Here is a 26463-nt window from a genome sequence, read left to right on the forward strand (position 1 = left end):
GATTGAACTACCAAGTGTTTAATATTGACCTAAGAGCCTGTAGAGCTTGAGAACATATTGGATGTACCTGGGCAGCTTGGACGAAGGGAAGATGAGCCGCAGTTTGCAGTGCAGTTCGTGGAACTCTTCAAAGCTCCTCTGGACCAATGCTGCCCCTTGCTGGAGCCCCTCTCGCTCCACCTTCACCACGAAGGCCTGCAGAAGAAAGCACATCTGGTGTGAGAAACACTGAATATCTGGCTCTGTTCCCCATCTGCGTACAAGCACCATGCCAAAACAACCAATAGGAACACTGTGAAGATGTGATTGGCATCTTCACTGTGTTTAACATGTTTTAAAAGAGTCACATGTTCCTGTCTCGCTGTTAGCCCTGTAATAGGCTGCAGCTGTGGCTCATAGGCTAATTGAGCCAAACCCATTCTGGTGCTAGACTGGAGGGAGGCTTGAGTTGTGCAAGTGCATTAACTGTTGTGGAATTGTTTGTTTTTAAGTAAACATATGCTTTTTACCAACAACCATGTGCATCAAGGAAACTCTTTTTCACAAACATGTTTGCACATCTGCATTTCTCAATGAATATCAGGGTTTCCATTGGCTTGCTGGCATATTTAGTTGGGCCTTAAAAAACTCAAAAAACAAATCAGAGTGATGCTTGGGAACTGGCCCAATCCGATGGGAAGAAAGACAAAAGATAATGTAATCTCTGAAAAGCCAGCTGTACAGATCTCTGTTCAACTTGTGAACAGAAATTGCTGAATAACAAAGTTATTCTGAATAACAAGGTTATTCAGCTATTACTGTTGACAGCTTCATAAATTACATTATGCTGTGTAATGAAATTATGTGTGTTTATGCTCCAAAACATCTAAATGGCCAGTTACAACCAAAAAAACCAACATAAACTCCAGCTGACCCTGTCATCTGTCCCCTTGGTGTCAAACGGCTTCAGATCATAAAGGCCTTGTTTTAGGAAGAATAAAACATCCCATCCTTCTGGGTGATGTTTCTATAAATGGTTTTCATTCTGGTCTTATCACAGACAACGGTCACTTCTGAGAACCGTGTAACTGCAGCTACGAGCCCAGCCACTGGGGGCCGCTGGTGAGCCAAAGGGCGGGGGGGGGGGGGGACGACTCACGTAGCCCTTGCTGGGGCTGTAGGTGCGGATGTGGCGGCACACGTAGAGGTTGCGGATGAGCCCGTCACTCTTCAGGGTGTGGACCCGCGGGGCGAAGGTCAGCACGGGCCGCTCCTCCGAGGAGGCGAACTTCATCTGGGCCAGGTTGTGGATGAAGAAATTGAGCTTGGTGGCTACGCTGCCCAGACTGGATTCGATCAGCCTGGGGGGGGGGAACAGACCATCAACACGAAGCGAGGGGACTTCATGCTAGGTCATCTGAATCAGCCATATGGTCAAAGCCTTGTTCTACTGCGTTGTGTTCTGAGCTCTGACAGCGGTCAGTAACAAGCTGGACAAACACACCTGCTGCTAATGCATGGGCTTCTAACCTCCTCAACAATGTGTGACACTGGAAACTGATGGTGTGTGTGTGTGTGTGTGTGTGTGTGTGTGTGTGTGTGTGTGTGTGTGTGTGTGTGTACCTGGTGAAGTACATGGTGGCGTCGGCCTCTGACTCGTGGGGTCTCAGGGCGTCGTAGACATACTTCAGATCCTCCAGGTCAGACAGCTCTGGGATTCCGCAGGACAGCATCTGACAAACACACACACACACACACACACGTCCAATGGATGATAAAGCGTGTGTGTGTTTTACGTGTGTGTACCATAGTGATAAGAGAATAGACAACATGGTAGGTGTGTGTGGACCATAGTGCACCATGAGAGAATAGACAACATGGTGGGTGTTTTTGCGTGCGTGCGTGCGTGCGTGCGTGCGTGCGTGCGTGCGTGCGTGCGTGCGTGCGTCCGCGTGCGTGCGTGTTATAATGCACCATGAGAGAATAGCCTAAGTGGTGGGAGTGTTTGTGGACCATAGTGCAACATAAAAGCTTAATATAGTGTGGTGATTGTGTGTGTGTGTGCGCCCAGGCCCGTTCTTACCAGGCCCAGCAGGTTTAGGAAGAGGTGTGCGTGCTTGCGGATCAGGTTGTACGCCTCGCAGCAAAGGTCCACAAAGTCGTGGAAGCGGCTGGAGGGCTTGTCCCCGCCGTTGATGACGTAGGCCATGTCCGAGGTGAACACGAAGGGGGCGCGGTCCCTGCAACACAATGTCATGTCATCACTAAAGGCTCGCCACTACAACAGCCTCCTGTGACCTGATCTCAAGGTTCACATTGGCTTTCTCTGAAGATTAGTCTGGCCTCCGTCCCGGTCAAAGCCTTCTCGAAGAGTGGAAGGTCCAATGAGAAAGCTGTCGTCTGTAAACCGTGTTACTGTTTGCCTTTGTTTTTTGTGTTACAAAAGACATTCTCCACAGAGAGCTGAAGACAGGGACCGGGTTAAACCGGGCTCAACATTGGATTAGCGTCTCCTAGATGGACAGAAGTTTGATTTTATATATGTATATATATAAAAAAAAAAAAAATGTAGTGCTTTTTTTTTTAACTGAATTACTGAATTTGTCTATTCAAGAGAAATATTTGGATCAATATCTTTTTAAGATCAAAATCAGTTTTTTTATAAAATTAAAACAGCGAAGCATCTAGCTGCTAATGTCTGCTACTGCTGCGGAGTGGAGCAAGGTCTCAGGAGAACGAGTGGTGTGGTTCTGCTGAGACCTTGCTCCACTCCCCAGCAGAGAGCAAACAAAACCCTCCAAACACAGTAACTGTTAAGGCCTGCTCCTATGGATAGGGAGGCAGCAGGGAACCAGATGGAGTTGGTCAAATTAAAGTATTTATTACCAGAAAGTTGTGAACGTATATTGACATTTAATAGTCTGGGCCCGGAATATAAGAAGCACCCACTTTTTCAGATGCATTTCCAGGAAAAAAAATAATCGTATATTCGGGTCGCCAGTACTTTTTATAGTCTCACTGAAGCAGATGTAACAGCAGCACAATCACGTAACATAGGACACAAACAGGCAAGCTACATTATCATAAACCATGAAATGGGCTAAGATCCTAAAATATCAAAACATTTCTCCTACAACGCTTTGATTGAGGCATTAAACATGCCGATTTGGATTAATAGTCCAAACCCATGAGATCCTCCTGAAACGCCATGGTGCCTGACGACATGTAGAGAGGCTCACTGAGTTGGAACTAAAGATAGAAATAAAGAGTAAGCAGTACCTCTTCAGAACTGAAAATTCCTTATTTACCGAGGAGAACCTCCTAGGTTTCGTACCCAACGGGCGAGTGTCTACAACCACGTGACTCTAGGAGGCTCTCCTGGGTTTGTCCCTTATTCTACCTTTAAATGCTCTTCTGAAAAGGTTATCCTAGAGTCCAGTGTTTCCTCCTCCACCTCCTCCCCATCGTCTCAACACAGCCGCTAGCTCACCGCTTGATGTTCCCGAACATCTGCGCGTGACCCAGGAACTTCCCGAAGTCGATGTGGAACATGTGGCCGCTGGTCTTCAGCATGATGTTGTCGTTGTGGCGGTCGCATATCCCCAGGATGTAGGTCGCCACGCAGCAGCCCGCACACGAGTAGATGAAGTTCTCCACCGCCTGGAGGAGATCGCAGATTAAAGACTCACCGTGTGACGGCTTCACAGCCTGGATGTTACTGCACATTTACATTTTGGTGCTCAGCTATGAGGAGCGGGGGATCAAACTAGCAAGCTTCCTGTTACCAGTCAACAGCTCTGCATCCGGAGTTACTGTCGCCCGTCTCCCCCTTCGTCCCAGAGCCACAGCCCCTTACCTTCTCATACTGGTCGTCGGTGGGGTTGTGCTTCTGCAGCCAGTCAGCCAGCGGGCGGTCCTTGAAGGAGCCCGTGACCCCGTGCTCTACCTGGATCTTCCTCAGGGTCTCTGCCTGGGGGATCATCTCCACCATGCCTGGAGAACACAGGGCGGGCTTCAGCACCCTGGGGCTACGTCACCTGGTATGATACATACTGGTATGGGTCTTGTATGGTTTTCATTTATACCAATGGTTTCATATTGATCCTAATTGTTTAATATTGATCCTCATGGTGTTGATTGATTCTTTTGGTTTTGTATTGATCTTAATGGTGTTCATTGATCCGAATGGTTTCATATTGATCCAAATGGTTTCATATGATCTAAATGGTTTCCTTTCTGATTCTGATTCATATTGATCCTAATGGTGTTCATTGATCCTAATGGTATCATATTGATCCTAATGGTTTTATATCATTCCTAATGGTGTTCATTGATCATGTAATGTAATGTAACTTTTTTTGAACAGGGACAATGTACAAAAGAAACATTAACCTTGTTTAGAGCAAGGAGAGATGCATTGTACCAGGTTTTAGCAAACTGCTATTTTCCACCTGTAGTCCCTGGGCAGGTGAGAACAATAAATACTACAAAACTAAACAAGACACAATAATATCTAAACATGGGATTGAACATTAAAAAGGTAACAAGATACAATAATATAAATACATAGGATAAAAAAGTTTACGAAAAGCACTACATTACATATTTTATAAAAAATATACCCCTATCCTACTAGCACTACAAAATTATATAAATGTGTGCAGGTCTGTTGCGTGAGCAGCAGAACCTTTGTCAGACGGGAGCAAGCTTGAAAATCATTATTTAAGCAATAGATCACGCCAGGCTGTGGTATGTGCTCATTATACCACTGTTAAGGGGCGTTGTCCGGCCCCGACGCGCAGCGGAGGGCCGGCGACCCCCTTCATAGTGGAATAATGAGCACATGCCACTGACTGAAGTGATCTATTGCTTTTATACAACGGTTACTGTTATGGCGAAACGAAAGTCATAGACACACTACATTTAAAAAGAAACAAAGAAAGTCAAAGTAGCCGTTTTGTTAAAGAATACAAAAAAGTAGTCCCTCCTGGCTGCCGCTATGCATCGACGGTCGCTATGCAACACACTTTAGCGTCAAACCGAGAGAAGGCTCCGATAGAGCGGTTCGCCGGCAATTTATCCTATGGAGCAGTTCACTCGCCGTGTGCCTTAGCTTTCGTTAGTCTCTCCATCGCCTTGCTCACTCCCGGAGTAACAACATTTACACTTCTCCATCATCCAACACATGTTTTACTTTGTAACTGTTTCTACTTCCAGGCGCGGAGTGATATGCAAACTTTCACAAAATGATCGGGCGTCATAGCAGTTATGTATATGCTCATTATACAACAGTTGGGAACCAATCAGATCGCTGGATTTAGGTCCCCCGTTGTATAATGGTTATTAGATCTGTTGGGAGACTGTTCCATTGTTTTATCCCTACAAAGGAGAAGGACGACTTTCCAAATGTGGTTTTGCATTGTGGGATTCTACATTCTCCCCTAATTGTTGACCTGGTTGCTCGTGCTGAGAATTCTGAGCCCAATGTCACAAAGTTACTTAAGGGAGGAGGTGCAGCATTGTTTAAAAGCATGATTAAAAAATTAAGCATACACAGTGCGATTTTCAAAATTAAGGAGATTGTGTTTATCCAGGATCCTAATGGTGTTCACTAGGGATGGGCAAAATGATTCTTTTCCGGGAACTAGTTCTTTCAGTTCAGTTCACAGTTCAGTTCACTACAACGATTCGTTTGTTTGATTCGTTCGTTTTGATTCGTTCGTTACGTCATTTGGTGTCTTTTTTCAGATGCGAGTGCTTTTCCAAATCGAGTACTCTGTGGTGCACTTACCGGAAATGATGATCACGACTGCCGCCGTGGCTCCACCCCCGCAATAAACATCCCGCTTTGAACGTTGAACTCTTTACGCCTAGCAGCTATAAAAAGCTATAAAAACTACAAAATTACTCTATTAATGCAGGCTATGTGGAAAATGCGCAGACTTTGGCTCAGCCTCTTCCGCTACGTAGCTAAGATGGCTGCCGTTGAGTACGGGGAGTGTCCTTCGATCCACACTTCATTTAGCCCGTTTTGAGTACGGCATCCGGGTCCTTGAAGTATACTTCTTTTCGCCGGATCTGAATTGGAACGTACTGCGTACTCAAATTTTGGCTAGTAAGTACGGACAGTACGGGTATTGGAACATGGGAGAAAGCGCGCATATTCGACGGTTCCGCCTTGTCATTTGTTTACCCAGGTGCCATTGCAACACCATTGCTACCTTTCATTGGCTGAATCTTTGAGAACGTTGTAGACTCAATCAATATAAGTCGCGGGGAGACAAAGCTCTGTTCGTTTGTATATTTTATTTACGTGACCATATTTTTGGTTAAAAAGAATCAAAGAACCAGTTCTTCTTGTTTTGGGGAACCAGTTCTTGTCATTCACGCTCGGGATTCGTTCGTTGTGAGCGAATCGGTCGCGACCGACTAATCCCTAGTGTTCACTGAACCTAATGGTTTTGTATTGACTGCTCAGCGATGGTCACCTCTCCCCCGGCCGGTGGCGAAGCATCTGAAGATCACCATCCTCATGTCCAGCCCCTCCTGGATCCAGATCCGGTTCATGATGCGGATGATCTGCAGGGTCAGCATGTCCTGCCGCAAGTCGTCCCCCGACTGGGCAACGCACACACACATACACACACACACACACACGACTGTGTTCAGTATATTTATGCATGGAAAGCTTTGCCGTAAATCCATCGCCACAATCAAAATGAAAGGTAACTTCTGGTCAATGGTGTGTTCACTAAATTGTACTCATTCTAAATGGTGTTGACCAGCGCACAGACCTTAAATATGACATTGATGTTGTCTCCGTGGGGGTCTACGTTCTGGAAGGACAGCTTCAGGGGAACAGCGTTGGAGTTGAAGAAGGAGCAGGACTGGGAACAGAAGAGAGACTGAATGGAGGGAGGAACATGCAGACAGGAGGAAGGAGCAGGGAGAGCATCTAGCGGGCCGCCCCTGGTGACAGGGGGAAGAAACCCCGGTGACCTACAATCATAACATTTGTCAAAAGAAGGATAAATGATATATCTCCGTCGGTACAGTAAGGATGTTCATAGAAACAAGTGTTTCATACACTCAACTCACTAAGCTGTTGTGTTCAGCCAATAGGAAACTACCGCTCCCGATAGCGTTTTTACTAGATTCCGTTTATTTTACGAAAGAAATCCCATTTCTAAACTTTTTAAATGACAAACATTTCTATAGAGCCACTTTTCAACTGATAGGGGATTTTGGGGGACTTATGCGTTGAAAGTTTGCAGCAAATTGGTTGATCCTCCCTACATTAAATCTAGGGTATGCCTGATAGGTATTAAAACTATTAGTATTATGAAGTATTTCCTCGAAGACATTCCATGTCATAATTTTAACATTCTTCGACAGCAAACATCCCAACAGCTTCCTCCGACTGGTTCCTCCAAAGTGCCTAACCTCGCTTCAAAGGGCTAGGAACCCCGGTCTGGACCCTCTTAGTGCCCGGTCTCAGTGCGGTCTGAACTCCCTCCGTATCTAGACTCGGTTGGGTCTGGACTCCCTCAGTACCTGGACCCTGCGCGGTCTGGACTCCCTTAGTACCTGGACCCTGCGTGGTCTGGACTCCCTCAGTACCTGGACCCTGCGTGGTCTGGACTCCCTCAGTACCTGGACCCTGCGTGGTCTGGACTCCCTCAGTACCTGGACCCTGCGTGGTCTGGACTCTCTCAGTACCTGGACCCTGCGTGGTCTGGACTCTCTCAGTACCTGGACCCTGTGTGGTCTGGACTCCCTCAGTACCTGGACCCTGCGTGGTCTGGACTCTCTCAGTACCTGGACCCTGCGTGGTCTGGACTCCCTCAGTACCTGGACCCTGCGTGGTCTGGACTCTCTCAGTACCTGGACCCTGCGTGGTCTGGACTCTCTCAGTACCTGGACCCTGCGTGGTCTGGACTCTCTCAGTACCTGGACCCTGTGTGGTCTGGACTCCCTCAGTACCTGGACGTTGATGGCTTTCACCAGCAGGGCAGGGTTGAGGGGCATCCGACAGCTGCTGTTGACAGAGAAGAACTGCTTCATCTCGTCCAGACCCTCCCTAAGGACCGTCTGCACACACACACACACACACACACACACACACACACACACACACACACACACACACACACACACACACACACACACACACACACACACACACACACACACACACACACACACACAAGATGAGGATCGAGAGTTTCCAGGAAAAGTATAAATCGATCCAATAAAATCAAAGGTTTCGTGATAAATGCTTTTGGATCAAAAAATAAATAAAGTTTGTAACAAGTGAAACAACACAGCAGGAAGAAGTTAATACAGATAAAAAGTTAGGCCGCTGAGTACCTTTGAGAAAACAACAATGCAAAAAAGTGCTTCATAGTGGAAACACTGAAATACCGAACCACCAAGAAATACGTCTCAAAGAAAAACACTTCAGTCAAACGAAGAGTAATGGGAGATTTAAAATCAACTAGTTTTCAACCTCTGGTTGTGATTAAACCCATAGCAATAATGTGGGTCAGTCGATAATACAACAAATTTCTGAGCGCATAATATAATAACATTTTGCCTATAATTTTACAACACATAACATTCGTTCACCACAAATGACTCTTAATAGCAGTGCCAACATTTAAATATTTTTTAACCATTCAGCGAACAAAAGGCAACAGGCTGATTATCATTTACACTTCTGTCATGCAGAAGCGTCATCAACACACCCACTGAAGTGCTGTGAGAAATACCGACTTTCTACTCCTCATTCACATATACAGTAATTTATTTCTGTATATGAAATAAATTTCCTACAGAGAAAATACTACCTCAGGGGTATTATTATTCAACAGATTTTCAGAGTACAAATGTCAATATATGTTGTTCACACATACGGCCCATCAGGAAATGGACATACACGTGTGCCTGAAAGCAGCTAGTGTGTGAGCATTTTATTACATTATTACATTTGTGAATTTATGGTAACAGGGGTAATTGTTCAATGGAAAGTGTATTGTTATTCAGGGCTGAAAAGTGCATAGACATTTTAAAATGCAAGGCCACTACTATTGGTTAGTTGAAAATAATCATAGAGATTAAACATCTCTTCCAGTGTCCTGGCCAAGACAGGCAGCAGTAGCCTACAGTCACACATAGCATGCACACAAAACATAAGAACAATTAGTAAAGCAGTCCACAGGGGGGAGGGGGAGGGGTATCAATATACCAAGACATTTGGGAAGGCTCAAGGAGAGGAGTAATATTAAGTTTGAGCAACAAAGTGTAGTCTTGTGGTGTACTCTATAGAAATAATTCACCATACTGTGTTATTGACATGTTTTCGTTCTGTGTTATAGGGACACTTTCTCTTTAAGAATCACGTGACTTCTGTGTTGCTATGCCGGTCGTTGCAATGTTTGAATTTAACGGTTTTTATCTGACAAAATGACGACGTGCCGTTGCTTGTCGAGGTGAGAAATTGTCTCTTCCCTTATTTTATCGCAATTTCAACATTCTATAGACAGAACGTGTTACCTGGGAGTGTGTCGATGGCAGAGCCGTTATGTTTAAAAACATAACGTCTTACCTGAGCGAGTGTTGCTGCGGTGTGTGCGTGTGTGTTCTTACCTGGGCTCGTGTGTTGATGGCTTCCATGTATGTGTCGCTGCCTTTGTCTTGACGTGCGGTGTGTGCGCGTGCCTGTGTGTGTGTACGTGTGTGTACGTGTGTGTGTGTGTGTGTGTGTGTGTGTGTGTGTGTGTGCGCGTTTCCATGTATGTTCGTGTGCATGTGCGTGTGTGTGCAGTGTGTGTATGCGTTGTGTATGTGCGTGCTTGCGGTGTATGTATGTGTTTGCGCGTGCCGTGTGTGTGTGCTTGTGTGAGCTGCAGGCTGCTTGGCACATACGTACATGAGCAACTAGAGTACCTGGTGCGACAGGTGTGCTATTATAGTAGTAAGATATATAAAAAAAATAGCAATTGTTCCATAGATCATTCACATACACGCTATCTCAAACAACCACCCACAACCCCACCTGTCTGTTGGAGGCCATGGCGTCCCTGACTCTTTGGGCCACCTTGGCAAGGACGGACACCATCCAGCACTGGCGCTCAAACTCCTCCCTCAGGCCACGGCCGGCGCAGCACAGCAGGGCGGCCAGAAGGTGCTGGTAGCGCCCGCTGAACTGACGGTCCTGCAGCGCGTCCTTCAGCAGCCTAGGGAGAGGAGGAGGCTTAGAGAGGAGGAGGACGAGGCTCAGCGAGGAGGAGGGTGGTTAGAGAGGAGGAGGAAGAGGAGGAGGAGGAAGAAGAAGAGGGGCTTAGAGAGGAGAGGGAAGAGGCTCAGAGAGGAGGAGGAGGGGGTTAGAGTGGAGGGGGAAGAAGAGGGGCTTAGAGAGGAGGGGGAGGAGGACGGGGCTTAGAGAGGAGGAGGAGGGGGCTTAGAAAGGAGGAGAAGGAGGAAGAGAAGGGGGCTTAGAGAGGAGGAGGACAGGGCTTAGAGAGGAGGAGGAAGAGGGGGAGGGGGCTTAGAGAGAAGGAGGGGGAGGGAATGAGAGACAAGGAGGAAGAGGAGAAGGCTTAGAGAAGAGGAGGGGGCTTAGAGAAGAGGGGGAGGAGGAGGAGGAAGAGGAGGGGGCTTAAAGAGGAGAAGGAGGAGGGAGAGGGGGCTTAGAGAGAAGGAGGAAGAGGAGGAGGAGGAGGAGGCTTAGAGAATTGGAGGAAGAGATGGGGGGTTAGAGAGGAGAAGGAGGGGGCTTAGAGAGGAGGAGGAGGGGGCTTAGAGAGGAGGAGGAGGAGCACCCAGGAGGGGGCTTAGAGAGGAGGAGGAGGAGCACCCAGGAGGGGGCTTAGAGAGGAGGAGGAGGCCTAGAGAAGAGGAGGAAGAGCAGCCAGCAGTGGGCTAAGAGAGGTGGAGGAGGAGGAGGAGGAGCAGCCAGCCGCAGGCTTTGAGTGCTAGTGATGGTGCAGGCGGAGGAGCGATGAGCAGGAGATGCTTCAGGCTCGCCCCCATAGGAACACAAACCCCCAATAATGGGGGGTGCGATCAGGGCTGAAGGCGGTTCTGATTGGCCTGTAGACCGGTTGGGTCTCAAGACACACGATATTGCCGGCCTATTTAGATTCACTAGCGCAAATATCTTTTCAGACAGGTTTGATGATATGGTGCCGACTCGTGTGGGGAGTGGGGGACTGATTGGCTGTTGTAACGTAGAAACAGCCAATGGGAAGAATCAAATGGCCCGTTGCTCCTGACGTTGACTCGTTAGGAGGAAACAGGGGGCCGGGGGTTTGATTTGTTTCATCATCTCGTGTTTTTTTCACATTACCTTCTTCAATTGTAATCGTCTGCATTCTAAAAAGGTTACAACTGATTCCCTTATAAAAGAGAAAACATTCTTTACCTGTAAGGAGTGTTTGTCACCTGTTTTTTTATATTCATGAATGACCTCTTTGTGATGAAGGTGGTGGAGTGGTATCGACCATAAAGGCATGAAAATCATCCTCATCAGAAACGCGGTCCCGGCTGCTGTTCTGTCTGGATTGGAAGCAGCAGGACTGGACATGAGGAGGAGGACCGTGTCTCTTACCAGAACAGGTAGTGGGCGATGCGGACGTCTCCGATGGCCCTCCGCAGCAGGAAGCGGACCAACGCGCTGTCCAGGTAGCACTCGTACTTCAGCGCCTTTGTGGGAGGATGAGAGAGCATTCAGAACACAGTTCGTAACATTGGACTGTAAAGACTCACTGGGCAGCACAGAATAACACGGAGGACCACACCAGGCCTTACAGAGCACAGCAATATGCTGCCAAGAATTAATACTTAAAACTCACAAAACGAGAGTTACGTATGCAACTACGGTTCTATGAATTCTGGATGACCGCCAGAAGCAAAGCTTAACACTGGATGTTATCCATCGTGCATGCGCAGGTCAAGTATTTAATATCAACAAGGTCACACGTGACCGGGATGACGTCGGGCCGCCCGTCTATATAAGCCAACGTCACTCAAAGATGTCTCTTCAGAATCTTCTCGCAAGATTCCGAGTAACAGAGAACTCTGGCGGTCATCCAGAATTCATAGAACCATAGTTACCTCTCGTTCTATTTCATTCTTACTGACCGCCAGAGGCAGTGTTTAACACTGGATGACTATTACCACGCTGAAGCCCAGGAGGCTGCTGCACAAATCTCCCTTAGAGGCACTCCTCGTAGTGCTGCCCAGGAAGTGGAGACACCCCTGGTGGAATGTCCCCTGATGTTAAGAAGCAGTCCCCTTGACTTGTATGCCTCCTCAATTACCTCCACCTCCCACTTGGGAAGCCTCTGTCTGGACAGCGCTTGCCCCTTCCTCGGGCCCCCGTAGCAGACAAACAAGCCATCAGACTGGCGAAAAAAATCGCCACAGGACTGGCGATGTCCTGTATGTAACATCTCAGGCTCTTACCAGGCAGAGTAGCTCTGCTGATCTAGCTTCCTCATCTGGTGGGTGTGAGGGGCCATAAGCTGCTAGCTCTATGACCTGATTATAGTGGGCCGAAGGCAGTCTCTTTGGAAAGAAGATGGGTTAGGCCACAGTGCCACCCCTGTGCCGTCTGAGTTCCAGCGTATACGCTGTTCACTCACTGACAACGCATGAAGCTCACTCACATGCTTGGCTGACACGATCGCTAGAAGACAGGCAACCTTTGCCGATAGCTGTATCAGTGGCGCCTGATCCAGGGGCTCAAATGGGGGTAGACGGAGGGCTCCAAGTACCAGAGGTAGGTCCCATAAGGGAACCTTGACTGCCCGTGGGGGGTTCCTCCGTTGGGCTCCTTTAAGAAATCGGGTCACAAAAGAATGAGACCCCACCGCCTGGCTATCAACCTTAATGTGCCTGGATTAAATGGCAGCCAAATAGACCCTTAAAGTGGAAGCAGATAGCTTTCTTTCCAGTAAGGACTGCAAAAGTATCATTGGCACTGAGGAACACTCCGGTACCTCTCTCTGAGCCTCACACCACTTTGCAAATATCTTCCACCTGTTAGCATAAAGTGCCCTGGTGGAGGGAGCTCTTGAGACTATGATGGTTTGACCTACCTCCTCAAGTGCCAAACCCATAGCTGCAGGCACTCTGGTCTGGGGTGCCAGATGTGGCCCCTAGCTGTGAGAGCAGTTCCCGCCTCTTCGGCAGGCACCATGAATCTCCATCCAGCTGCCTGTACATTACTGGAAACCAAGGTCTCCCTGGCCAATTTGGGGCAACCAGCAGGAGTCTGTGGTTCCCCTTCTGAGCTCTGTGTAGAGTTAACCCTATCAGTGGAAATGGTGGGAAGGCATAAAGGAGCTGATGTGGCCATGGATGTGCCAGGGCATCTCGTCTCTGACAGAGAGAACCAGAGAAGGCAATGTGTTGTGGACTCTGAAGCCAACTGGTCCACCTCTGCTGTGCCATATTTGCTCCATATTGCCTCTACTACCTCTGGGTGGAGTCGCCGCTCCCCTGACGGAGGTTTCTGGCGTGAAAGAAAGTCTGCCACCGTGTTCTGTGGCTCTGGAAGGTACATAGCACTGAGGCTGGAAAAGTAAGGGAGAGCCGATACAAGAAGTTGCTGTGCAACCTGTAATGACTGAGCTGACCTTGTGCCCCCTTGGTGGTTCACATTGTAGACAGCTGACTTGTTGTCGCATCGTACCAGAACATGTCTGCCCCTCAAATATGGCAGGAATTCGCAGAGCGCAAAATAAATAGCACAGAGCTCGAGCACATTTATGGGCCGTGTCCTGTGCTGCACACTCCGGAGCCCTCTCACCGCCCTATGCTGCCACACTGCCCCCCAGCCATGGAGCGAAGCATCGTTCACCACCACCTCGCGGCGTGAGGGGATCGAACCCAGTGTGACACCTTTGGCAAGATATGCCCTGCATCTCCAGGGTTGTAATGCCAGGAGGCATTGAATGGACACCCTGACCTTCCTGGATCCGTGCAACCTCGGATCTAAGTGGAGGCCATTAGTCCAAACTTGTGGAGTGGAGGAGGCCCAGTGGCACTATTGACGTTACTGACGTCACCATTCCCAACAGCCTGAGAAAAATGCTAGGGGTCCATCTAGGGGTGTAACGATTCATGCGATGCATCGATGAATCGATTGTCAGTCCTACCGATTCAACTAAATCGATCTGCTAAAATAAATAAATAGAATGAATCGCTTTGGCTTCACCAATTATCGATATAAATGCTTTAAATCGTATGAATCGATCATGATTAATGTTTTAAGACTTAGTTTACACGTTTATTTCTTGAAGTGCAGCTCGGTAATCCGTAACTCTGTCATCAGCTAGTCAGCTTGCAAGGAAGTCCCACGAGAGTTTTTTTTCTCCCTCACCCTCTACTACTGCATTTCAAACATGGCAGAGAGCGGCAGCGAGATTCTTAATGCACCAGCAAACTTGAAATCCAAAGTGTGGAAGCATTTTGGCTTTGCAAAGAATTATGGTAAAATTGACAAGGGGTGTGTGACGGGGCGCATAGCTTCCGTCAATGTTGCCTGTGTGTGTTTGTCTTGTTTGACTATGTATTCCGTTACCTTCCTACTGTTTTAAAATCATTTATCAACCATGTCATTTATCATGCACGCTACGGCAGTTTAATACAATCTTGCAAGTACCATCATTACAATGTTCTGTTTAATACCATTTACCATTAACGTCACCTGTACTGTTGCAATAACCATTCAAACAAGTATGTCGTTGTCAAATTCCAGGTTTGTTTATTTAGTTTAAAAGTTACATGTTAACACAGCGTAAATGTTCGTCTTATCAGCGTCTCGTCTAGACTTTGTATTAGGGAATGTGTGCCGCGTCAACAGGGTTTAAATTAACGTCATAACTTCCGGGTAAACCGGAAGTGACCCCGAGTTTTTGTAATTATGTTTATTGCAGTTTTTGTATATTTTGGCTACGCCAAAATCTAGCAATAATATAAAGGTCCAGTATGCTTAAGTTCGGATTGATGTTTTTGTGACTCTCAAGCCCATTCAGTTTGTTTAGTGAAAAGTATTTTTCTTTTTGTTGATTTTCGTTTTATTTTTATTGCCTTATGGGCCTTAAATTGGGAAAATAAAAGATCCCATCTTTTTCCAAACTTCTCGTCGGCTCCTGAGTGATTTTCCACCTAGTTCAAGACGCTCCAACACATCTACCCATGACAGGTTGTCACATTATTGCATGTTTATTTCACGGATACAGAATTTTGGTTCAAAGTTACTGAATCGAATCAAGGTATACAGAATCGAATCGAATCGTTCCAAAAAAAAAAAATTGTCCTTGAATCGAATCGCCAACTACTGAATCGTTAATCGAATCGAATCGTCTGAAGCCAAAGATTCACACCCCTATTACCATCCTGTTCTCCCGAAAATGCAGGAGGATCTGGAGTATGGCCTCTAACCGCCGTGGAGACGGGAAGGCAAGCATTTGGACGGAGTCCAAGGTTACTGTTCCAACACCTCCAAGGAACAGTACCTGTTGGCTGGGTATTAGACAACTTTTGCCATAGTTGACTGTAAGACCCAACCTTTCCAAGTGGCCTAGGAGGGCTGTGGTGTCCTGCTCTGCCCGCTCCCGTGTTGGAGCGCAAATAAGCCAATCGTCCAGATAAGGGAGGATTTGCATTCCGGTGGCTTGCACTGGTGCGAGCGCTGCCCGCATGCACCTTGTGAAGATCCGTGGGGCTAGGGATAACCCAAATGGGAGGACCCTGTACTGGTAGGCCCGCCCTTCGAATGCGAAGTGCAGGTATGGCCTGTGATGTGGTGCTATCGGTACGTGATAATATGCATCCTTTAAATCTATTGATGTGAACCGGCTTTGCTAAAAACAGCACTTCCGCTGTTTTTAGCATGTGAAAGGGCAATACTTTCAGAAAACTGAAAGTATTGAAAGTATAACTGTCCCGTAAGTCCAGTATAGGGCGAAACCCACCCTCTTTTTTTGGAACTAAAAAATACACTGAGTGAAACCCACCTTGCGCTGTCTGAGGATCTATGATCTCAATGGCCTTCTTCTCCAGGAGGGTGGATACCTCCTGTCTCAGGGCCTGTCGCCTTGTGGGATTGCTGACTGTAGTCTGTCTGACCCCCCTGAAAACTGGGGGCCGGCGTCGGAATTGGAGATTGTATGCCTGCGAAAGCCTGCCCACCACCCAAGGGTCTGTAGTGCAACTTCCCCAGCAGATGAGATGCTGCTGGGCGAAGCGCCCGATGCCCGGCCCTGAGCCGTCAGTACCTGCCCCTACGTCCTCTTGGAGGCCTGGGGGAGGGAAACCGCGACCCCCGACCCCTCTTTGGTGCTGGCCTTGTGGGAGCCCGACGGGTTTGATAGGGTCGCTCAGGAGCTGGTGAGGTCCTGGGATAACCACTAGGACGCGCTGGCGGCAGAGCACGATTGGTGCCATAACCTTGTGGAGGCTGCTGTCTCGGTAGGGATGTAGCTCCCCGAAGGCTAGCAAACTGCTGCCGTGTCTGGTTAGCCTAGATGCCACGATTCAAGGCCTGTTGTGCTGCTGGGCCAAACAGCTCTCCCGGAACTATGGGGAGAGTGCGGAGGGTCCTCTGGCATTGCTCTGATAATGGGGACTGGTCCAGCCATACCTAGCGGCGAGCCAGCGTAAGCGACGACATCAGCCTACCGAGCTCTCTCGTCATGAAGGCAAATGCCTGCAAAGACGTGTCACTTAGACTCTGCACTGGATGATTGCAGGGACTGAGACAGGGCCAGTATCAAATGGGACATGGAGTTCCTGATACGCTGTGTCATAGCACTTCATTAATAGGTCATCAGTGATGCGATTCTGTGGCCTGGGACGGCGAGCATTCGGCCTCAACACCTCCTCTGGCTCCACAATGAGGGAGGAAATGGTCGGCTCTACGGCTCGCATTCGGTCAAGTCCATGCTTGCTGGCATTCTGCATTGAAGCCAAGGCCCTGCTGTCACTGGTACAATGAGATAGAGATCTGGGGTCTGGCCAGCTTCTGTGAAGCTCCTCAATATATGGCTGGGAGGGAGGCACAGAAAAGGTATCTTGTGGCGGGACACGACTAAAGAATGCACTAGTTGGAGCGATTGCTGCTGGAGCCTTATCCAAGCCTAAGCAAGCCAGTGCCATTCGGACCACTGGCTTAACCGTGGCCGGGGAAGCTTCTGAGCCTGCACTAGACCCACTCCCTACACGAAAACAGGATCCCCTTATTTTACTTAACTTTAAAGCTAACACAGAGAGAATACTTACCTCAGCAGCCGCTACAGCTGGTGAAGACGCTGTGTTAGACTACCGTTATGTGAGCCGAACTCACCGGCGAAAACACCGGTAAGCGGCGTTCAGAACATATCCGCGCGTGACTAAACGCAGCCCTTGGAGGACGATTCCGTGGCTCCAACGATGCGGTTGCAGGGCTACCAGCAAAAAGTCAACGGCTAATATTGCTTCTATTCAAGCTTATTTCGTACTCTAAACCTGTATTTGCTACTGCGAGAAGATACAAGGGACATCTTGGGAGAGTGACGTGGGCTTATATAGACGGGCGGCCCGATGTCATCCCCGGTCACGTGTGACTTTGTTGATATTAAATACTCGACCTGCGCATGCGCGATTGATAACATCCAGTGTTAAGCACTGCCTCTGGCGGTCAGTAAGAATGAAATAGAACATACTTATTTTATTTGATCACCCCACCCCCAGGTAATTGTCTGAACGGTGTGTTCTGTCTCTCAGCACCTCAGCATGTCTGTGAGAAGGGTCCTTTCAGGGGAAGGTGTGCGTTACCTGGACTAGTTGAGGCAGGAAGTCCAGCAGCTCGGGGTCTGATATGGAGTCCATCCACTGCACCGCAGTCCGCCTCAGCTCCTGGTCGGGAAACCTGGTAGAGTACACAAAAAGAGGATTAATCCATAACACACACGCGCACAGTCAGACAGAGACACACACACACACACACACACACACACACACACAAATTGTCAGACAGAGAGCCACACAAACACTCACAGTTCGCCCCAAAACCCTACCCAATACTACTTACTTTATCGAAATATCTATACAATAATATTATTTGACAACATAATCAATCGATTAATATGATTTGTCTTATTTTTAGGTTATAAATGATCAAAACCAGGACTTCTGCTACTACTGCTGCTTGTTTTTTTGTCCCATGGGCAGTAGTAGCAGCAGTAGTCTTTAGTGGTGCAACGGATCACGGTTGATCTGTGATCCGTACGGATCAACCCTCACGGAATGCACGTGATCCGCGGATTGGCTGACTATGCAAAGAAATATAAAAGAAATATAAAATAAAATATAAAATAATTTCTTTTATATAAAATAATAATAAAGTTGTGCATTCACGTGATTCGCTGATATATAATAGGCTACTGAACAATTAGCGGTGCAGCATGGCAAGCGGAGGAGTTGGAGAAGCGGTATTGGACAAAACGGTGTGTCGGCACTGTGGCACAATGATTGATGGATGTTGAAAATAAACGAAAAAGCAATTGAAAGCTAAGTCACATTTGTCTTGCTATCTTTTTGTTGTCGTAGTTGATGCGATCCGTGACTCAAAAACCGTGACACGATTTCAACTGGGAGATTTGTGATCCGTTGCGTCCCGGATAGTCTTAACCAAGTCTTCGTTATAGTTGAATTTATAGTTTCAATAATACAACATGTAGCATTAATAACGTTTAGCATCTCATCCTAGGAGCCCGGTGAGAAGGGCCCACACACCCCATCATACGGTCCCTATGGCCCCTGAATGGCGGACTCACGAGGCGTGCAGCAGCCCCAGAGCGTCCATGTGGCTCAGGCAGGCCCACTGCCTCAGCAGGGCGTATATGTCGGGCAGGCAGGACCACTGCCAGCAGGGGGCGCTGGCCAGCACCAGTGGCAGGGCGGCGCTCTCCTCCTGGCAGAAGGCTCTCTTCTCCCACAGCAGCCGCCTGTCCTCCACCGTCAACCTGGGGAGGCAGTACAGACCATCAACACATGAGGCGTCAGTCAGTACAGACCATCAACACATGAGGAGTCAGTCAGTACAGACCATCAACACATGAGGAGTCAGTCAGTACAGACCATCAACACATGAGGAGTCAGTCAGTACAGACCATCAACACATGAGGATTCAGTCAGTACAGACCATCAACACTTGAGGAGTCAGTCAGTACAGACCATCAACACATGAGGAGTCAGTCAGTACAGACCATCAACACATGAGGAGTCAGTCAGTACAGACCATCAACACATGAGGAGTCAGTCAGTACAGACCATCAACACATGAGGAGTCAGTCAGTACAGACCATCAACACATGAGGAGTCAGTCAGTACAGACCATCAACACATGAGGAGTCAGTCAGTACAGACCATCAACACATGAGGAGTCAGTCAGTACAGACCGTCAACACAGCAGGATTCAGTCAGTACAGACCATCAAAACTTGAGTCAGTCAGTACAGACCATCAACACATGAGGAGTCAGTCAGTACAGACCATCAACACATGAGGAGTCAGTCAGTACAGACCGTCAACACATGAGGATTCAGTCAGTACAGACCATCAACACCTGGGGAGTCAGTTAGTAGACCATCAACACATGAGGAGTCAGTCAGTACAGACTATTGTTACGTATTTTAAGAACATAAGCTGCCCCCACATAGCCTCTAGGAAGCAGATTCAAACACGCAAGCTGTATTACCCTCACATAGACACTAGGAAGCAGGACCGAACATATAAGCCGTAAATATTGTACATAGCCACAAGGGGAGCAAGACCTTACTGAAGGCTGCTCCATCCACAGAAGGCAGCACCTTTAGATAGGTGAAGAAGCCGAGGCTAATACGTCACACAGGCCACGCCCACTTCATATAGGCCACGCCCACTTGACCCTATCAATTTCGACAGAGAGGTTGGACCTCAGAAACTCTTGGTAGCTCAGACTTGCGGGTTAGAGTTTTGATCAGCTGGGAGTCGCTCAGCAAGTGTTCGACACACTTCCCCTCCTTTTGCTCCGTAGTTACCATACCGAAATACTTTGGATGGACTTACGGATTGGACTACTTTCTTCGAAGAATGCTGCACTATCAACACCTGGGGAGTCAGTCAGTACAGACCATCAACACCTGGGGAGTCAGTCAGTACAGACCATCAACACATGAGGAGTCAGTCAGTACAGACCATCAACACATGAGGAGTCAGTCAGTACAGACCATCAACACATGAGGAGTCAGTCAGTACAGACCGTCAACACATGAGGATTTAGTCAGTACAGACCATCAACACCTGGGGAGTCAGTTAGTAGACCATCAACACATGAGGAGTCAGTCAGTACAGACTATTGTTACGTATTTTAAGAACATAAGCTGCCCCCACATAGCCTCTAGGAAGCAGATTCAAACACGCAAGCTGTATTACCCTCACATAGACACTAGGAAGCAGGACCGAACATATAAGCCGTAAATATTGTACATAGCCACAAGGGGAGCAAGACCTTACTGAAGGCTGCTCCATCCACAGAAGGCAGCACCTTTAGATAGGTGAAGAAGCCGAGGCTAATACGTCACACAGGCCACGCCCACTTCATATAGGCCACGCCCACTTGACCCTATCAATCTCCACAGAGAGGTTGGACCTCAGAAACTCTTGGTAGCTCAGACTTGCGGGTTAGAGTTTTGATCAGCTGGGAGTCGCTCAGCAAGTGTTCGACACACTTCCCCTCCTTTTGCTCCATAGTTACCATACCGAAATACTTTGGATGGACTTACGGATTGGACTACTTTCTTCGAAGAATGCTGCACTATCAACACCTGGGGAGTCAGTCAGTACAGACCACCAACACCTGGGGAGTCAGTCAGTACAGACCATCAACACATGGCCTGGAGTAAGTCAGTACAGACCATCCACACCTGCTGCCCCAGGACACTGGAGGTCCATTATCAGAAAGATAAAGGAATAAATACTAATGTTGTATGAAATGTATGAAATACGTTTTAATATGAATATATAAACAACTCATGACTACAAGAGGTGTCCTCATAGGAGAAACACAGTTTCACGCTGAACACTACATGGCTCTGCTCCTTGTTTATACCAGGGCACGGTTTAGTCTACGACCACGTCCTGGTTCAAACAAGTCCTCCCTGAGCAAGACTTACTGACCATGATGCATCCAAATTCACGGTAGTGAATTTTGAGGAAGATATTTTCCTAAATGAAAATGATGAATTTACACCACTACGTATATTAATAGTTCAGTGTAGCAACAGTGAAATAATGGTACCATTTTCTATGTTAAATCACAAATACACAGGAGACAGATTCAAACTATTCATATGTACTGTAATAATGTAATGTGTTCATGCTACTAGGACGACATCACGATGGACTTCATCACGATGGACAGTGTGGTCCTGAGAACTCATATCTCCCATATCTCATATATTTTCACATATAACCTAGTGATTTTAAGTGCTTGGCACTCTATGAACATCCTCACTGTATCAATATAGTATGGTTGCTCTTTCTTCTGACAAATGTACTTATTGTAAATGGCTTTGGGTAAAGGCGTCTACCTAATTCCCTTAAAGTGCACCTATTATGCTTTTTCGACTTTGAGACCTATAAACGTTGTTATAATGATTTATATACATGTTTAAACATACTAAAGTAATACTAAACATACTAAATAATGACGTACATGCATCTAGACGTATTCCCTGTTGACCATCTGGGCAGGCTGTGCAGAGCGCTAAACACTAGGCGCCGGTCGCCATTCACTTGTTCAAATTTCCGCGATTTATCTACGTAGAACAATCCGGATTTTCTATTTATGGTAATGCTGCAACATGCTCTTCCGGAAGGTAACCAATCACAATGGAGTGGGGTTGGCAGGAGGGGGGCGAGGGGGTGGAGAAGGACGAAGCCGAGTGTTGACAGAGAATGCTGAAGGCACCCAGATGAGAGGAAGAGTTTCCCGAAAATCGACAACGTATTTTGTGCTGTGATTCATGTCAGGTTGCTCTATAATAAGAAAATAAGATCAGAAAAGTAGTAAAATGTGAGAACTTTAATGTAAATTTAAGTAGGTTTTGCATGACTGATTTGACTCTAGCCTTGCCTTGTAAAAGGCCTGCATTAGATATCCAAGATGCCTAGTTCATGCCCAAAGAGAAATAAACACTATGTTCATAACTATGGCTTCCATCCTTGACTATCTCGTTTTTTATTCAGTCGGACTAAAATAGGTTGAATATATATTTTTTAATGCGTTAATAGATCGTTTCACGCGTTCTTACTGCTTCATTCACATTAATTAGACCAATTCCCATAAAAAGCATCTGCGCACACACACACACACGATAAGAGAACAAAGAGGGTGTGTGGGTGGGGGGAGGGTGGAGGAAGTGGGGGATGGAGGAGTAGAAGGCTGTTATGATCAGGGGGCCGTGTGGCCACCAGCTGCCAGTCTGACGTCTGACATCCCCCATCTCGCCCTCTCCCTCCACCCCCCCCTCCCTCTCTATATAGTAACACCAGCTCATCACACACACCTAATGGTCAGCTCTAAATCATCTCATCTTTGCTGCTAACTTAGTGGCTGGCTCTTGGAAGTGTAATTAAAGACATTGCTTTTTTCATTAGACAAAACATCCGGGCACAAACTTGCATACGTGCGTGTACGTTTAAACAGGATACCAATGTTTGACAGTAAGCCGGATAATTCAGTGTCTGATACAGGTTGATGTGAAAGCTACGTGTGCTGCACAAACAAATGCTTATAGATATATATATATATATATATATCCTTTTAAAACAAGGCTAGAAGGCTGGAGACCGCGTGCGTGCGTGTGTGTTTGCTCATCTTTAAGAGACTGTGCTCATCAGAGCACATTGTTACAGAGCTGGAGGTATCCTGCATTGGAAACCTCTCGGACAGCCCATACAATCACAAGCCTTTCCCAACATGATAATTACGTTGTGAAGAAATAGGAGAAAAATAGAGACCAAAGCAGAAAATCCTTTGTATCATTATACATTTCCATATTCAGTTTTGACGCGAATCATATCGATCTGTCTAAATATGCGTATTTTCTTTTTTTGTTTATTGATTTTTTGATTTTGTCTGTTCAACCATGTCCGTCTCCAATCTGCCTTTTTTTGGTTCACTATTATTGATTTAATTAATATTTCAGTGTGCGTCTGTCTATTAGTGTGTATGTTTGTGTACGTATGTGTGTGCATGTGCTTGCATGTGCGTGTTTATGTATCTGCACGTGCGTGCATAGTATACATCTGCATGTGCGTGCGGTTCCATGCGTGTGCGTGTCTGACCAGAAGAGGGACTTCTTGTGCAGGACGTCTTGCAGCTGGCGCTGGCTGGCTGTGTCCAGCCTGGAGAATTCGTACTGCGGGCAGAAGTCCGCCGGCCCGGGGGTGCTGAAGCGGACCTCGAACGCCGAGGTGGGGAAGTCCACCTGGGGCCAGAGGAGCAGTCAGTTAGGGACCAGAGGAGCAGTCAGTAAGGGGCCAGAGGAGCAGTCAGTTAGGGGCCAGAGGAGCAGTCAGTAAGGGGTCAGAGGAGCAGTCAGTAAGGGGCCAGAGGAGCAGTCAGTAAGGGGCCAGAGGAGCAGTCAGTTAGGGACCAGAGGAGCAGTCAGTAAGGGCCAGAGGAGCAGTCAGTAAGGGCCAGAGGAGCAGTCAGTAAGGGGCCAGAGGAGCAGTCAGTAAGGGCCAGAGGAGCAGTCAGTAAGGGGCCAGAGGAGCAGTCAGTAAGGGCCAGAGGAGCAGTCAGTAAGGGCCAGAGGAGCAGTCAGTAAGGGGCCAGAGGAGCAGTCAGTAAGGGCCAGAGGAGCAGTCAGTAAGGGGCCAGAGGAGCAGTCAGTAAGGGCCAGAGGAGCAATCAGTAAGGGGCCAGTGGAGAAGTCAGTAAGGGGCCAGAGGAGCAGTCAGTTAGGGACCAGAGGAGCAGTCAGTAAGGGGCCGTCCTGCTGAGAACACAAGTTATCATTTCCCCTTTGGTTTAAACATGCCAACATTGTTTGTCAGAGAACATCTTCCTTGAGCCACGCGGCCCAGAGACCGAGGGCCGTCCATCCTGATGGGTTTGATAGAGGGGTCGTCCTTTGGTTTTTCATACGTATGCAACAAAAGTTTAGACTTCAATTATTATGCTGAATTAGCTAATGATGATGCATGTTGTTGCTGATCAAAAGTATAACCAGAAAAATAATGATTTCAGCTACTTCCAGTGGAAGCCCCTCTGGGCCCCTGCAATACAATATGACGCTAAAGGGCAACAGAACAGTGATGGTTCAAAATATCTTTGGTTTGGAGTCATGGGGAAGGATACCTGAGCTGTATCGACGGGTTTTAGAATTCAGCAACATACTAAATATACTACCCAGGATATGCGCTTGGATGAGCGCATGCGTGTGTGTCCTGTCTGTGCGTGTGTGTGTGTTTGTGTCCTGTGTTCGCGTGCGCGAGTGAGTCCTGTGTTTGAGTGTGTGTGTGTCTCCTGTGTGTGCGTCTGCGTTTGTGTCCTGTGTGTGTGTCTGAGTTTGTGTCCTGTGTGTGCCTTGGCGTGTGTGTCCTGTGTGTGCGTCCGTGTGTGTGTCCTGTTTGTGCGTCCGTGTGTGTGTCCTGTGTGTGTGTCTGAGTTTGTGTCCCGGTATGCGAGTATGTGTATGATACGTGTGTGGCATGTGCGTGGCATGTGTGTGTATGTACGTGTGTGTGTTTAGCACCTGCAGGATGACGCTGTCAGGCTGGCTGAAGTTGGGAGAGCTTGAGCGTGCGTTTCCACTTCCTGGGATGGACGGCCAGAGACCAAGCAGCTTCCTTCCACACGTCAGAACACTGGCGGAGGACAGGAAAGGACAAGTGAATAAACACACCCAGCAGGGAGACCTGCTGGTCTTAGGGCCTGCAAGGACCTCCATACATCAAAATAGGGATGGGCAACGATCGTCGAATAGTCAGAGTCAAGTAGAAAATCGAATAATCAATGCCACTATCGTTATAGAATACACGGCTCTTCTCAATCCTGTTGAACGCTCCGATCACTTGCATGGTCCTTCAAAACTTCCGATGATGAATAATTTTTTGATAATTCTTCGTTGCTAAGCATATAATGACCGCTGTCAAGGAAAGTGGATTAATTTTTTTCTGTCGTATCACTCCGTAAGTAGTCCGGTAACTTATCAACCCCAGCGTCCTCGGTTGCTAAGCGACGTCAACGTCTTTGGCGGACTATTTCTCTGCTGATCAACACTACGAATGCTGGTAATAAATAAATTGTAAAAAGACGCACCGTGTGAAGTTATTTTTTTGGCCTTAGTTTCCATGTGCTAAAGACGTGTCTGGTTCACGTCATGCAGGCTGTGTTCAGTAAAATAATTAGCGATCTGTTATCGGCGCATGTAGGCCTATCTGCCTAAGTTCATGTTGAAATCCTTTTGATGTTAAATGTAGATGGCGCAGTTGTTGAAACAATCATGATTTCATATACAAATCATAAAAGCCTCACCCTGTGTCATTGTGTGTGCATGTGTACGAGGTGCGTGTGTGCGTGAGTGGGGGGTTCTTGATTGACCGATTTTCAAATATTATTCCAATACTTCTCAGCGAATATCGAATAGTATTTTTTTAGAGCTGTCAAGCGATTAAAATATTCAATCGTGATTAATCGCATTAATGTCATAGTTAACTCACGATTAATCGCAAATTATTTTTCTATGCTAAATATCCCTTGATTTTTTTGTCCCATAATTCTTCTCATTTTAATTCTCTTATCAACATGGTGAAGTCCATCGGCTTGCCTTGTTCAAATTATTTTTTATTGATAACAACATTGGCATATACTGATCAAAACAGGACGATACAAAAAAAGAGCCTATAGTGCAATTAAACGACTGCTTTGAACAAATGTCATTTGAACATAGCAGTCAGGCTACTGCTTCTTTGTTTTGAGTCAAAGAAAAAAAAAAATATATATATATATTATTTCTTTCTTAAATAAAATAATTGCGTTAATCGCGCAATAAATTTTTTAACGCCGTTAAAATTGGTTTGCGTTAACGCCGTTAATAACGAGTTTAACTGACAGCTCTAGTATTTTTGCCAGAAATGCACATCCCTACATCAAAACCGTGAGGCGCGGCCAACAGGATGCCAGCGTCTGAGCAGCAGTGAGAAGCCATCTGCTGGCTCCTGCGCTGGTCCAGTGTTTCACTGTGGTCCAGACTACAGCGCACTGCGCTCAGGACGCATGAGCCAGAAGATGGCTTCTCACTATGATGGCATCTCACTATGTTCCACTGGGGTCCAGACTACAGAATATTATATTTTTGTTTACTATCTATCTATATATTTTTTTAACTATTTACTTTACTATATATTTTTGTACTATATCTATTTTTAAGTAATATTCTTT

General features: G+C 47.0%; 1 protein-coding gene across 3 annotated transcripts in view; it reads right to left on the reverse strand.

The window, feature by feature from the left end:
* The window catches only part of pik3c2b (phosphatidylinositol-4-phosphate 3-kinase, catalytic subunit type 2 beta), an 85267-nt gene that overhangs the window by 42176 nt on the left and 16628 nt on the right, over positions 1-26463 (reverse strand). For all 3 annotated transcript variants that reach the window (XM_030374518.1, XM_030374519.1, XM_030374517.1), the window contains exons 14-28: positions 24776-24887; positions 23361-23503; positions 18807-18995; positions 17806-17899; positions 11591-11685; positions 10037-10217; positions 7963-8070; positions 6774-6866; positions 6468-6597; positions 3836-3972; positions 3470-3639; positions 2063-2219; positions 1603-1712; positions 1139-1340; positions 68-195 (exon numbers count right to left, since the gene is read on the reverse strand). In XM_030374518.1, the coding sequence (XP_030230378.1) occupies positions 68-195; positions 1139-1340; positions 1603-1712; positions 2063-2219; positions 3470-3639; positions 3836-3972; positions 6468-6597; positions 6774-6866; positions 7963-8070; positions 10037-10217; positions 11591-11685; positions 17806-17899; positions 18807-18995; positions 23361-23503; positions 24776-24887 (2049 nt within the window). The remainder of the gene's footprint in view (positions 1-67; positions 196-1138; positions 1341-1602; positions 1713-2062; positions 2220-3469; positions 3640-3835; positions 3973-6467; positions 6598-6773; positions 6867-7962; positions 8071-10036; positions 10218-11590; positions 11686-17805; positions 17900-18806; positions 18996-23360; positions 23504-24775; positions 24888-26463) is intronic.

The sequence above is a fragment of the Gadus morhua genome, chromosome 13 (genome assembly GCF_902167405.1).
Source record: "Gadus morhua chromosome 13, gadMor3.0, whole genome shotgun sequence".
Classification (NCBI taxonomy): Eukaryota; Metazoa; Chordata; class Actinopteri; order Gadiformes; family Gadidae; genus Gadus; species Gadus morhua.